This window comes from Capsicum annuum, chromosome 9 (genome assembly GCF_002878395.1).
Source record: "Capsicum annuum cultivar UCD-10X-F1 chromosome 9, UCD10Xv1.1, whole genome shotgun sequence".
In the NCBI taxonomy this organism is placed as follows: domain Eukaryota; kingdom Viridiplantae; phylum Streptophyta; class Magnoliopsida; order Solanales; family Solanaceae; genus Capsicum; species Capsicum annuum.
The window spans coordinates 105,885,732-105,900,189 of NC_061119.1; the positions used below are offsets into that span (position 1 = coordinate 105,885,732).

Sequence of the window (14,458 nt, forward strand, 5' to 3'; positions counted from 1 at the left end):
CTGAGTCAGATGTTATTTAGATGTAGTTGATTTACAGTTTCCATACTTATGTTGAATTCAGAGTTGACCATGTTTTCGTAGCAGATTATGTTTCCGCATCATCTTTTACTATATAAATGTTATGTATGATTACCAGATAGAGAAGGCCGTTCCGCGCCTTCATGGTTCGGGATGTTCATCATGGACAGGCCCTAGTTCGGGTCATGACAATATTTGTAATGTCCTCTCTAGTAATATCCTAGCATGTCTTAAAGAATTGACCATAGAAACCATCAGGTCCACTAGCACTTTCCCCATTCAATGCAAAAACTATATGCTTCACCTCATCTTTGGATGGTAACCTTTCCATCTGATCATTCTGATTCTGCATAATCATTTTAGGAATAAATTGAAGTATTTCTCAATTATTTTCCTCTTGTTTTTTACTGAACTACTTCCTGCAAACATTAATGACTTCTTCTCCTATGTTTTGTGTTGTACTAATCACATCTCCTTACATAGTTTGTATTTAACAAACTTACATCTTTCTCTTTCTCTCTTTAACATGAGAGTGTACAAAAATTATGTTTCTATCACCCTTTTGAACCAGCTCATTCCAACCTTTTTTCTTGTATTTCTCCTCCATATGATGATATTTTTTTACTGTGCCTCCACCTTATTTAGGGCCATTCTATTCTCCTTAGTCGAAAAGATCAATAACTGGACCTCCTTAGCTTTAATCATATTTTCCAAAGTGAAAATTTTTTGGAAAATGTTTCCAAAAGTCCTTTTGCCCCATTGTACTAGTGTTGACTTCATTTTTTTCATTTTTTTCATGTGCAATAGTGTAAGGTGAACCCTCTATCTCAACTCTCTGTGTTTCTTATACCACTTGAATAAATTCCTTATACATCACCTAAAAATTTAAAAATCTGAAAGGTTTTACCACCTGCTCCCGAGAAGCATTGCAGATTACATGTAAAGGAGCATGATCTGAATCGTGTCTAATCAAATGATGCACTTCACTGTTGGGAAGGAGCTGCATAAATTTACTATTCCCAAACACCCTATCAAGTCTCTTAAAAATGCACACATTTCCTATTCTACCACTCCACCAAGTAAAACAACTACCTGTGAATTTTAATACATTTAGCACACATTAGTTAATGCAACTCACAAAATCAACATTTTGTTGCTGATTTACCAGCAAGCCTCCTAACTTCTCATCCTCATCCGTGATTGTGTTAAAATAGCCTCCTACTAACCAGTGGCACTGTATTTGATCAATGATATTTTCCATATCTTCCCGTAATTTCAATCTATCCAAAGCGTTGCACCTTGCATAAACTACAGTTATACAGAAATTCTCATTTATTCCTCTCTTTTGAAACTTCATTGTTAATTGTTGTATTGAATTTGTCGAGCCTGTTACATCCCAATCTTTCTTCCAAAAAATTCATATTTTTGTAGAAGAATTACTTCTAGCATATGGCAACCTCGATTTTTCTATATCCTTCTAACTTATTGGGACTCTGTAAAGGCTCAAGTAACACTATGTATAAGTATTGGTGTCTCTTATATAGGTCCACTAATCTCTCAAAAGACTTTTGAGTTCTTACAGACCTTATATTCCAAACAAATCACCTTATTAATCATTGATCAAAAGTAAAAGATGACCCCTTCTTTCTCTTTGTATTCATTTGTGACTATTGTACTACTGGCTTTGCTCCTTTCTTTTCTTTCCCTTTCAGTTGTCCAACTTTCCTTGGTGATAAATCACCTTCCTTGCTCACTTGTTCAATATTGAGGTATATGTTTTCATCTTTCTATGTGTTTTTATTTATCTATGATTTCTTTTTCTATCAAAGCACCCATTTTGGATGCTGCTGACTCTACACTTTGACCCTCATCTCTAATCTCATGTATATTACCATTCTCCTACTAATTATCCTTTGTTGTGACTTGCTCTTTTGCTCCTTTATTTATTTTCTTCTGTGATGACTCAGATTATATGTTGATTACCAGTCCCTCCTTTTGTTTTATTGATTCATCTTGATTGTCTGCATCTTTGTGAGTGTTGTGAGCATCCTGATGACTGATGTTATTGGTTGATTCGCTTATCTGCTCCAATTGCTCTTTCATCTATGTCCCATCTTTCTCATTTGAAGCTGGTATGACATCCTTCTCTTTCGTGCTCTTATCATAATTATCTATCTTATTATCTTATTATCTAATTTTTCTTCTTCCAAAGCCTTAAAATTGTTCCCAGTAGTGACTTGTTCATTGACAATTGGCCTTGGGTTTAAAAATTTCTCTTATTAAAATTTTTAAATTTTTTTGACTGATTTAATTAATGACGTGGACGAATTATTGTTTAGCAGGTGTACAAAATGGTTTTGGAAAAAACCAACACACCAGACTGTTAAGAAATGGCATGAATGAGCCTTTTTTATAACAACAATGGCATGAATGACCCAAACTTTAAATGAAAGATATAAATGAATCTTTTCTCAAAATTCAATGGCATATTTGAGTCTTTTCATCCCTTATATATATATATATATATATATATATATATATATACATACTAGAGGAGCATGGCCCGTGTTAGCTCGGGCCCAACATTAAGATATTTATTTATCTTTTCAATCTTGATATATTTAAATAAATTTTTTTAATAAAAGGATTGCATATGTTTTCTAGAATTCATCCGGAATCTAGCATGAGTTCAACATATGTTATTTTAATACGTATTTAGATAATTTAAGTTGTTAACTATTGTAATTTATAATATTTTTATGTAATTTTCAAATTAATGTACGTTACTTTTTTTGTCCAAATTTTTGTGGTATTGATAGTCAATTATATTTTAAAAATAATTTAAGTTTTTAATTATTGTGATTTATAATAATTTTCTTCTATTCCAATTTTAGTGACACTAATATAATTTTAAGAGTCGGCCAAATATTTTATATCTTTTAAATTTTTTAAGTTGTTAATTATTATGATTCCTAGTATTTTTCATGTAATTATTTTAAAATATATAACATATTAATTTTTTTTAGATATTTTAAGTTGTTAAGTATTGCAATTTATAATACCTTTTATGTTATTTTTTTAATAATTTATGCTACTCTCCTTGTCCAGAGTTTTGTGTCGACGATAGCAAATTATATTTTTTAAAATAATTTAAACTTTTGATCATTGTGATTTATAATATTTTTTCTATTTCAACTTATGTGGTACAATGCTTAAATGACCATAATAATTAATTAGGGTGATATAGTAAAATGTAATTATTATTATTTATTATTTATTATTTTTATTATGTGTATGTGTTGATTCAAGAAGAATTTGGAAACATTTAGAAATGTGTTGAATGTTACAAATGTTAATAATCCATTTGGTGCTTCTTGATTTCTCTACATTTATTTCTTGTGTGTTTTTACTCTTTTGCTCTTTGAGTATATGTAGTAATTTTTATTTTTTTTAAAATATCATGAAATTTTTTATTCATAGTATATATATATATATATATATATATATATATATATATATATATATATATATATATATATATATATATATATATAGATAGATATATATATATAGTAAAATCGTGGATTCAATATTATTAATTCTTCAATACATAAGTGACTTATAATAATTAATTGCGGGTGATACATTAAAATTACTATTGAAGAAGTAGAAATCAGTCAATTTTTAATTTTTTTTTGTTAATTATTGTTATTTACAGTACTTTGTATTTCATTTTCAAATAATATATGTTGTTTTATATCTTTTTCTGTCTCGTCCCAATTTATGTTGCACTAATATAATTTTGATAGTCAATCAAATATTTTATGTTGACATATCATTTTGTTATTCTTATTTTTCTAATACATAAATGACTTATAATAAGGAGTGATATAGTAAAATCATCGTTCGAAAGATGAAAATTTAATTTAAAACATTAAGAGTTAATTTCGCATTTTATGTCTATTTTAGTTTTTATTAAATATTATTTATTTTCTTAATACCTAGATGACTCATAATAATTAATTAAGAGCGATTGATTATGTTATTACTATAAAAATTAATATAATTTTATCATATCCAATAGTAATCATCGATAATTCACCAAAATAGTATATTAATAAAATAAGGAATGCTATATTTGCATATGCAAAATATGATATTATTAAACATTATTGGATAGTGCATTATATTTATCCTTCCCAATAATAAAATTTTACTATATATTTTTCTTATTTCTTTTTAACTTGATACATATTGACCCAACACAAATTCTAAGAAAATATTCATTAGAAATTTATTTTATTAAATTAAATTTATTAATTTTGTACTTTAAAAATTTAAAGTTAAGTTTAAATACTAGTATTTCTATATGAGAAAAAATAATTTTAAAATTTAAATTTACTAAAATAAATAAATAAATAAAAAGATTAATTTTCTCTATAAAAGTCAATTAAAATAATAAAATTGATTTACTTTAAATATTTCATTGCAATTAATTAAGATAATTTTTTATTTTGTCATGATTTATGGTGCACCGATAAAATTTTGAGAGTTGAATAGAACTTTTATCTATTTTCTATTTTTAAAAAAGTATTTTAACTTGTTAATTATTGTGATTTATAATAATTTTTACATAATTATCAAATAATATATTTATTCCTTATGTCCCAATTTATGTGGCTTCGATTCAATTTTGAGAATCAACTAAAATTTTTATATATCTTTTAAATATTTTAAATTGTTAATCGTTATGATTTGCAATATTTTTTCTTTTATCTCAATTTATGTGGCATTGCTAAAATAATGAGAGTCAATAAAATTTTTATATGTCTTTTAAATATTTTAAGTTATTAATTATTGTGATTCATAGTAAAAAATTAGTTTTAAACATGATAGTCAATTAAATAAATAAATAAATTTTATTTTCAATATATAGTTATAGTTAATTACTATAAATTAATAGAATATATTAAATATTTAAATCATTATGATGAAACAATGGAATTATTATATATTGAGGCATGATATGTAATTAAGTGAGAGTGACGGAGTTTTTTGGTAATTGCATGAGAAGTGGTCGAAATCTCTTTTACTATATATATATATATATATATATATATATATATATATATATATATATATATATGTATGTATATCTATTTTTACACCATATTACTAATAATTATGTCAAAACTAGTTTTAAGGTATACACGAGGATTTCAATTCTAGAAGTGTTAGGAATGAATACGTTTACTTTATTTTGTTGAAAAATTATTTGAAAGAGTAGAAAAAAGCAATAAGGGGTATGCAACGGCCAACGCGCATGCCATGAAGTGATACTGAGGCTCGACTCTTGAGTATTGAAATGGTCACTTCATAGGCGTTTCCCTCCAAAACAAACCGGATTCATTTCAAAATTGGGGATAAAGCATTATGAAAATCGACGAGATCTCTTTGCCTGAGCGTCAGGACGATCTCCAGAATCAACTATGCTCTCAAATAGAATCATCCATCAAAGATATCGAAAAACATGTAGCTGCTACTGCGTTGCCGGATTCCTTGTCTATACATCTCAGACGTAGCATCTCTCAGCTGAGTTCTCTCTCTCCTCTCCCTAATTCCCTCAAACTCCACATCTGGAAACTCTCCTACCGCCTTTGGAATGCTTGTGTCGATCTTTCTAATGCTTCCGCTGTTGCTCTTATAAAACACGATGAAGAACACGCAAAGCTCCGTCAAGTTTCAGCGGACCTCCTCTTCCTGGCCAGTGACGTCCAAGGCATTCCATCACCTGCGATTAAATCCACATCCTTCTTCTATAAAACCGGTCTTATTTGGCATGACCTTCGAAAATTTGAACTCGCCAACTATTGCTTCGAGAAAGCTTCCGATCTGTTGTCCAAAGTTGACATCACTAATATTTCAGAATATGAAGAGAAAAAGCTTCTGTTAGATCTCAATATTGCTCGATCACGAACCGCTTGGGAAGTCTCTGATAGAAATTTAGCGATTGCTCTATTGAGTCGATCCAGAAACGTGCTCTTCGCTCTTGCCGAGAACTATAAAGCTTTAGCTAATCAGTATTTGATGTTTGGAAAAGCAATGCTGTCAAAAAATGAAGTTTATGAAGCATTGAAACTGATGAATGACGCACTGGAATTGTGTGAACGGGGTTTGACAGTAGTTAAGAGGACAGAGGAGACATTAGCTTTGAAGGAACTGAGATCCAAGACGCTTAGATTTTTGGCAGCATCACATTTGCAGAGAGATGAATTTGAGAGTGTGTTGAAATGTGTAAAGGTTTTAAGAGACGGTGAGAAGGATCAGCATCCGAGTCTTAGTGTGTTGGCAATGAAAGCATGGCTGGGATTGGGGAGGTATGGGGAAGCGGAGAAGGAGCTAAGAGGAATGGTGGTGGATAAGGGGATTCCCGAAGGTGTTTGGGTATCAGCTGTTGAGTCATACTTTCAAGTTGTGGGGGCTGCTGGTGCAGTCGCTGTGAAGGGAGTTTTTTTAGGACTTCTTGGAAGGTGCCATGTAAGTGCTGATGCAGCAGTTAGGGTGGTGAATAAGGTAATAGGGAATCCTTCTGGTGGTGGTGAAGAGGCAAGGTTGAGGGCAAAGGTGGTGTCGGACCTGGTGTCTGATGACAGGATTCAAACGCTCTTGAGTGGAGAGGATGCTTCCAAGGAGAGAACAGCTATGCATGCTCTTCTCTGGAACTGGTATATCCAATTGTTTTCTCTTCCCAATGAACACTCTTCGCATAGTCTCAGAAGTTATCATGAATTCAAGCAAATTAAAAAAAAAAAACAAGTTGCTTTCTCGATTTAATTTATGCATTACTATTAAAATGTAGCCTAATCGTTATTAAGAATTCATAGAGTGAACCTCATCTAGTTGGGACAGAAGCATAACCATTTTAGCTTCTGGCTGCCTATCATAATTGTTTAAAGCTTAGCAAAGAATGTACACATATAGAAAAGAAAAAAGAAAGCATAGAGCAAACCTTCTTTCTGTTTTTTAATTCATTGCAAATGTATATTGAAACGGCAATGCTTTTGATGAACCATTTAACATCTCCTATTGCTTCTTCCACAGTGCAGCAGAAAACTTCCGATCAAAAGATCTCCTGACCAGTGCCGATATATTTGAAAAATCTATGCTTTATGTCCCTTCTGACATAGAGAGCAGAAATCTCAGAGCAAAGGGATTTAGAGTTTTATGTCTCTGCTACATGGGCCTTTCACAGCTTGATCGTGCTCAAGAATACATAAACGAGGCAGAGAAGGTGTGTTCAATAGATTAAGCACATTTGCTTTCAGCAACTTGATCTGATACTTTTTCTTCTTTCACAGCTTGAGCCTAATATAGCTAGTGCCTTCCTGAAGGTGTGGTTTCTCTTCCCTATCTGATATCTGTGTATTTAATTGATGCTCCTAATTGTTGGTTATGTGAATTTGAGATATATATGAATGTTGCAGTTTAAAATCTACCTGCAAAAAAATGAAAGCAATGGCGCCATCACTCAGGTGCAGGCATTGCCAAGTTGCCTTGACTTCACCACTGAATTCCTCTCTCTAGCAGCTCATGAAGCTATTGCTTGCCGTTGTCTACCAGTTGCTGTTGCTTCTCTGTCACTTCTCTTGAATTTCTACTCCACAGGGAAACAGATGCCAACAACTGAGGTTGTAGTTTTCAGGACTTTAGTCATGATTTTATCTCAGGATCCTCAGAATGACTCTGATATCCTAAAGCAGATGAAACGAGCTCATTCTCGTCTACTTGAGATAAGCGCTGAGAATTTTTTTGGGAAAGGTGAGAGCGGAAGAAGGGAAAGAAATTGGTTTTCAGTGAATGCATGGAATTCAGGGGTTAAAACAGGACAGCAGAACCAATATGCAATTTGTGCAGAGTTCTTTAAATTGGCATCAGAGTTTTATGGTGCTTCAATTGATGAAGAGAAAGAAGGCAACCATGTAATGGTTTGCAAATCACTGATTATGACAGTATCTGCGATAATCTCTGATGAGAAGCAAAGAACGAATACGTTATTGGAAAATGAAGTGAAGGAAGCTGTTTCTTTGCTAGACAGAGCAGGAAAGGTAACCAACTTCAATCATAGGATAGTTCTTTTTCCATTTATTTACTTGCCCATCACATTTTATTGCTTTCTTGTTTGTTATCTAGTGGAGATTCCTCAGCTGCCACATAATGGAGCTATTATATTTATGCTCTCTTAGAGGTCTGGTTTTCTCTAGACTGTGATATTAATTATCATGTGATGCTTGATGCAGATGTTAATGTCAAGCTCAACAGATTATGACAAGTTAGAGGCCATCATCGAGCCTAATCTCTTGTTTGTGTACACTTGGTGTGCTTTTGATCTACACTCAAGGCTTGATGACACGGGAAGCCAACAGCTCCTCCTTATAAAGCGCTTTGCAAACTCAAAATACTGCAACCCGAAGCATCTACTTCAGATTGGCATTGATGCTGCACAAGGACCAAGCTCCAACCACGAAGTAGCCATCTTTGCATTAAGCACCTGCCTCTCTACCTTCCTGGCCTTGCCTTCGCCTGATTATGTAAGTGTGGCACTCATGCTGAGGAAACTTGTAAGTCTAAGAAGCATCCATGGAGTTGATACTAATGATGATGCAACAATGGAAATATACACAGAAGCGTATAGAATAATGGTGGGTTTGAAGGAAGGAGAATATCCGGTTGAAGAAGCGAAATGGCTTGCCATGACAGCATGGAATAGAGCAGCTGTCCCTGTGAGGATGGGACATATGGATGAAGCAAAGAGGTGGATGTCTATGGGTTTGGAGCTGGCCAAGAAAGTTCCGGGGATGCAAACGTACAGGTCATGCATGGATGATTTTATTGCAGGGTTTGAGAAGAAATTATCAGGAACATGATGATTGTCAAAGCAGGTAATTTGTAGAGACATCCAGACGCTAAATTCTTCTCTGCACACAAGATCATGGATAGATACTGCAGGTGCTGAAGTTAACCACACATTTATTGTCGATGATTGCAAGACTTCTTTTGTATATTCTCTCATTGAAGCTTTAAAGAAGAATCATAGCTCCAGTGTGGAACTGAAGAATTGTTAAGGGACATTTTAGGGAATGCATCCCAAAAGTTAACTAGGCAAGGGAAAGATTGATTTCAAGTTAAGAAGTGGTAATTTTGTGAAAGTTGGCGATAGGGAATACGACTTGCAGAACATATTTACTTCATTTATCATGTCTATATCCATGGCTTCCTTGATAATAGTCTAACTAGTCTAGTTTACATGACAAAGTTGAAGGATAAAAGAACAAGATTAGGAGTCAAAGTTGGGGAAAAACTTATCCGCAGTTACCTTCACTTTGTTATGGTATATTTGCGTTGCTTTTGTAAGGTAGATAACTTGTAATTCACTTGTTTCTGAATTTAACTGTTCCTAATAATCTTAATGACAATTCAATATTTCTTTTGTATTTTGGCATAGGTCACTTGCCCTGATACAAGACTGTGTGTATCAAGAGATTCCAACCAACACAAGAACAACAAGATGAACAACAAGTTGCTAGTGAATTGAAATAGGCTTGACACAACTTCACTAGACTTTGAGTTTGTGTTTTTAAACAAGAAAATGAGATGAATAACAAGGCAACAATGCTAGTGAATCAAAAGGGCCCCACACGGCTTCACTAGACTATTAGATTCAACAACATAAGGATAACAAAATTACAAGAGATAGAAACTTGACACACAATATTCAATGATGTAAGAACCCTAATAAGAGAAAGGACCCTAAGATTAATGAATATCAATACCAAGTTTTTACTTGGACCAAGAGGAACTCAAAGAACCCTAAGATCCTAGTTTCTAGCCAAGAGACAACGCTAGTATGACTCTACTAGTGAGTTTTTGAAATTGGGGCTTCTCCAATGGAAGAGAGAAGTTCCAAAAGATTACAAGTGTTTTGTTGTCTTCCAAAATATGAATGAACTAACTAAAAGACTAGCCCTAATAAATGGCTTATATAGTCAATTACAAAGGAGGGACAAAAGACCAAAATACACTTGACATTAAGTGGGTGGGTTGGGGGTATTTTGTTGGGCCACTTCACACTTTAATAAGTATAGGCCCTTAGATGGGCTCATAAGGGCCTCACACACGGCCAAGGATATGAACGAGGCTTGGAGTCGTTGCAACTCACGCGCTTGACTTCGTGTGAAAGGTCTCGAGCTAGGAATTCTCATATCATCATCTCCATCTTGAAGAGAATTTGTCCTTAAATTTGCATCATTGCCATCCTCCACCGTTTCCACCCGAGAGAGGTCACACACGTTGAAAGGGTTGTGCACTTGATATTTTGGGGGTAGATCAATCTTTTAGGCGTTGTCGTTCATCCTTTCTAATACTTGGAATGGGCCATCACCCCGCGGCATCAACTTAGCATTCCTTTTAGACAGGAATCTATCCTTCCTTAGGTGCACCTACACCCAATCTCCCGGTTCAAGAATGAGCTTTCTTCTTCCTTTGTTGGTTCTCCTTGTAACTTCTTGGTTTTTCTTCTCCAACCGCAACCTCACCTTCTCATGTAGCTTCTTCATGACCTCGTCCCGTTTGCTTCCATCTAAGCTTATCATAAGATCACTTGGCAAAGGGGTTAAATCCAAAGAGGTGAGGGGGTTGATGTCGTATACACAATCAAAGGGTGTCATCCCCGTGCTTGAGTGTATAACACGATTATAAGCAAACTCAATCAACAGTAAGTGCTCATCCTAAGAAGTCATTTTTCCCTTAACCATGGACCATAGCATAGACTGTAAGGTCCTATTTAATACTTCCATTTGACCATCGGTTTGTGGGTGGCATGAGGTTAAAAACAACAACTTAGTACCGAGCCTACCCCACATGGACTTCCAAAAGTGGCTAAGGAATTTAGAATCCCTATCACTCACTATGGTCCTCAGAACAACATGAAATTTTACAACATTATCAACAAACAAAGAGGCTACACTAGGCACATGATCACATTTAGAACAAGGAATAAAGTGAGTCATATTGGAAAACCGATCCACCACGACAAAAATACTATCCTGCCCCCTTCTAGTTCTCGACAATCCCAACACAAAGTCCATTGATATGTCAAGCCAAGGACGTAAAGTGGTGGACAATGGGGTATAAAACCCGTGGGGTTGGAGCCGTGGCTTGGCTCCTTTGCACTTAATACAAAATCCGAGCCACATCCTTGTGCATTCTAGGCCAATAAAATAGTTCTTCCAAAATTGTAAGGGTTTTCTCGACCCCAAAATAGCCCATTAGACTGCGATTGTGTGCTTCCCTCATAAATAATTCTCTCCACGAACTTGAGAGAACACACAATCGTCCACCCTTAAACAAGTATCCATCAAATTTGGTATAGGGATGGGAACCCCTATTCGTAACCCACCTATCCCTATCCAACTCTTTATTTTCTCTATAGATAGAAGCGAAGTAACGGTCCTCGGGATATAAAGACTCGAGGTTTTCAAACCCCATCAACTTAGACGACAAATTAGACACAAGCATATGTTTTCAGGATAAAGCATCGGCAACCACATTGTCTTTACCCTTCTTGTAATGAATAACATAAGGGAAAGTTTCAAGAAATTCAATTTATTTGGCATGCCTCCGGTTAAGCTTGTCTTGTTCCCGTAGATGCTTCAAGAATTCATGATCCGTTCGGATCACGAATTCTTTAGGCTACAAATAATGTTGCCAAGTGGTCAAGGCTCTAATCAAGGCATACAACTCTAAATCGTACGTAGAGTAGTTTAGGGTTTCTCCTTTGAGTTTTTCGCTAAAATAGGCAATAGGCTTCAATTCTTGCATTAAAACCACGTCTATGCCGACTTTGCTAGCATCACATTCGACCTCAAAAGTCTTGTCAAAACTTGACAATTATAGCAAAGGGGCCGAGATGAGCATAGTTTTCAAGTCTTCGAAGGCCTTAGCTTGCTCATCTCCCCACTTGAAAGACCAATCCTTTTTAATCACTTTGGTCAAAGGGGCGGCAATGATGCTAAATCCTTTGATAAAATGTCTATAAAAACTAGCCAATCCGTGGAAGTTTCTCACTTTACCTATGGTTTTGGGAGTTGGCCTAATGGCGTCAATCTTAGATTCATCCACTTTGACCCCTCTTGAGCTCACCACAAACCCAAGAAATACAACTTTATGGACACCAAAAACACTTTTCTAGATTAGCATATAACTTCTTCTTTCGGAGGACATCAAACACACATTGTAAATTCTTACATACTCATCTAAGAACTTACTATACACCAACACATCATCAAAGTAAACAATAACAAACTTTCCGATAAATGGTTTCATCACATGATTTATTAGCCTCATGAAAGCACTTGGAGCATTTGTTAGGCCGAATGGCATAACCATCCATTCATAGAGACCGAATTTGGTCTTGAAGGCGGTTTTCCATTCCTTACCCGATTACATACGGATTTGGTGATAGCCACTCCTCAAATCAATTTTTAGAAAACAAACACGAACCACTTAATTCATCAAGCATATCATCTAACCTAGCAACAGGGTGACGATATTTTACCGTTATCTTGTTGATACCTCGACAATCAACGCACATACGCCAAGTCCCATCTTTCTTGGGAACTAGTAACACTGGAATCGCACAAGGGCTCATACTTTCCTTGATGTACCCTTTGTTGAGAAGTTTCTCAACTTGGCATTGCAATTCCTTGGTATCTATCGGGTTGTTTCTATAAGCCGGTTTGTTGGACAACTGTGAGCGTGACATAAAATCAATTTGGTGCTCAATGCCCCGAAGTGGAGGAAATCCTTTCGGCAATTCCCTTGGGAAGACATCCTTGTAATCCTATAAAACATGAGAAATAAAAGGAGAAATAGAAACATTAGCGGGATTAGTATTAAAACAATGAGCCAAGAGGAACATCCGAGTGTCCTCGTCATGATCCATAAATAGTTCCTTCCTCCTAGACATCATCACCATGCTCCCATGCCCCTTAGAATTTAGGGGGCCCTCGGTTTTCCCTACCCTCTCACTCTCAGATTCCCCTTTTTATCCCTCACTCCCGACCATCTTTCCCTTTTTCTTCAATTTCTGCATTTTTTTGTGTAATTTATTCACTTGGGAAGGCAATAATAGATGAAGAGTGACCTTTCGGCCATCCTTCTCAAGTGTATACCGATTAGACCTTCCATCATGTTTGGTATCATATTGCCAAGGCCTTCTTAACAATAAGTGACAAACTTATATTAGTATCACGTCACAAAGCACCTCGTCATGGCAGTTGGCTACCTTAAAACGTATCACACATTGCCCTGTGACCTTTAACTCGCCACATTCATTCAACTATTGTAATTTGTAAGGACTAGTGTGAGGTGTAGTCGGCAATTTCAAAAAGTTCACCATTGCAACACTAACCATATTCGCACAACTTCCACTATCTATCACTATAGTGCACACACTTTCCTTCACAAGGCATTTAGTATGAAATAGATTCTCCCGTTGGCTAGGATCATCTATCGCCTTACTAATCATGGCATGCCTCACTACAAAGTTTGGAACCACACACTCCTCTTCTTGTGGATACGTATCCTCACAATTATCATCATCACCATGTGGCTCCCTCTCGACCGTCTCTCCATCTTGAGGCTCGGCCTCGCTCTCATCACCCTCAATACCCACTTCTTCACCAAGGAAATACAATCAACCTTCCCTTAGGATTATATTGAATTGGTTAGGGCATTCATTGGCTTTATGCCCCCAACCTTAGCACTAGAAGCATTAGAACCCTTTAGGGTTAGGATACTTGTAAACTTTTTGCCTCGAAGGGATTTTGTGGGCTATTTTGGGCTCAGGCAGCCTAGTAGTGGCGGGTTGGTCCTTGTTTTTGGGCTAACCCAAAAAGGATTGAACCATATCCTTGCCCCTCGGCCAACCCGAGATTGATTATCACTTTGCTTTGAATGACGACCTCTCTTTAAGTTCCCTTTCAATCTCAAGAGCCACTTGGAAAATACCTTCGACAGTATCAAACTTGTGAAGTGTCAAATGAGTAGAGATCTCTTTGTTCAACCCGTACTTTAACCGAATGATGTCATGACTAATTTGTTCCCCACGATGATCAAATTTCAACGTGAGTTGTTGAAACTCATCATAATATGCCATAACACTTCGATTCTCTTGCCGTAAGTTGTACAATCTAGCAAACAACTCATGATGATAGCTTTTAGGAAGATATTATTGCCTCATTAGGTACCTCAACCAAAATCATAGTAGTGGTTGCCCCTCTACCAACTCATTTCCGAACCGCTTGAAGTATTCCCACCAAGTGTTAGCATAGCCTTCAAAATAAGCTATGACATAGCAACTCTTCTTCTCTTCCAAGATATC

General features: G+C 35.4%; 1 protein-coding gene across 2 annotated transcripts; it reads left to right on the plus strand.

Moving 5' to 3' along the window:
- Nucleotides 1-5,195: 5,195 nt before the first annotated feature.
- LOC107842384 (TPR repeat-containing protein ZIP4) lies at nucleotides 5,196-9,509 on the plus strand. 2 transcript variants are annotated; one of them, XM_047396929.1, is made up of 6 exons: nucleotides 5,196-6,743; nucleotides 7,120-7,309; nucleotides 7,377-7,409; nucleotides 7,503-8,123; nucleotides 8,316-8,606; nucleotides 8,701-9,509. In XM_047396929.1, exons 1-6 carry the CDS (start codon nucleotides 5,452-5,454, stop codon nucleotides 8,713-8,715), a joined length of 2,442 nt encoding a protein of 813 aa, XP_047252885.1. In that variant the 5' UTR covers nucleotides 5,196-5,451; the 3' UTR covers nucleotides 8,716-9,509. The 2 variants fall into 2 exon arrangements, with proteins under 2 accessions (XP_047252885.1, XP_016541684.1); XM_016686198.2 differs by having other exon boundaries at nucleotides 5,198-6,743; nucleotides 8,316-9,509.
- Nucleotides 9,510-14,458: the final 4,949 nt, after the last annotated feature.

What these genes read in the sequence shown, in the direction of transcription:
- LOC107842384 (XM_016686198.2), top strand. Translation starts at nt 5,452, where the DNA reads ATGAAAATCGACGAGATCTCTTTGCCTGAGCGTCAGGACGATCTCCAG. An exon ending in CATGCTCTTCTCTGGAACTG is followed by an intron (nt 6,744 to 7,119) that starts GTATATCCAATT and finishes CTTCTTCCACAG; the next exon opens with TGCAGCAGAAAACTTCCGAT. An exon ending in TGCTAGACAGAGCAGGAAAG is followed by an intron (nt 8,124 to 8,315) that starts GTAACCAACTTC and finishes TGCTTGATGCAG; the next exon opens with ATGTTAATGTCAAGCTCAAC.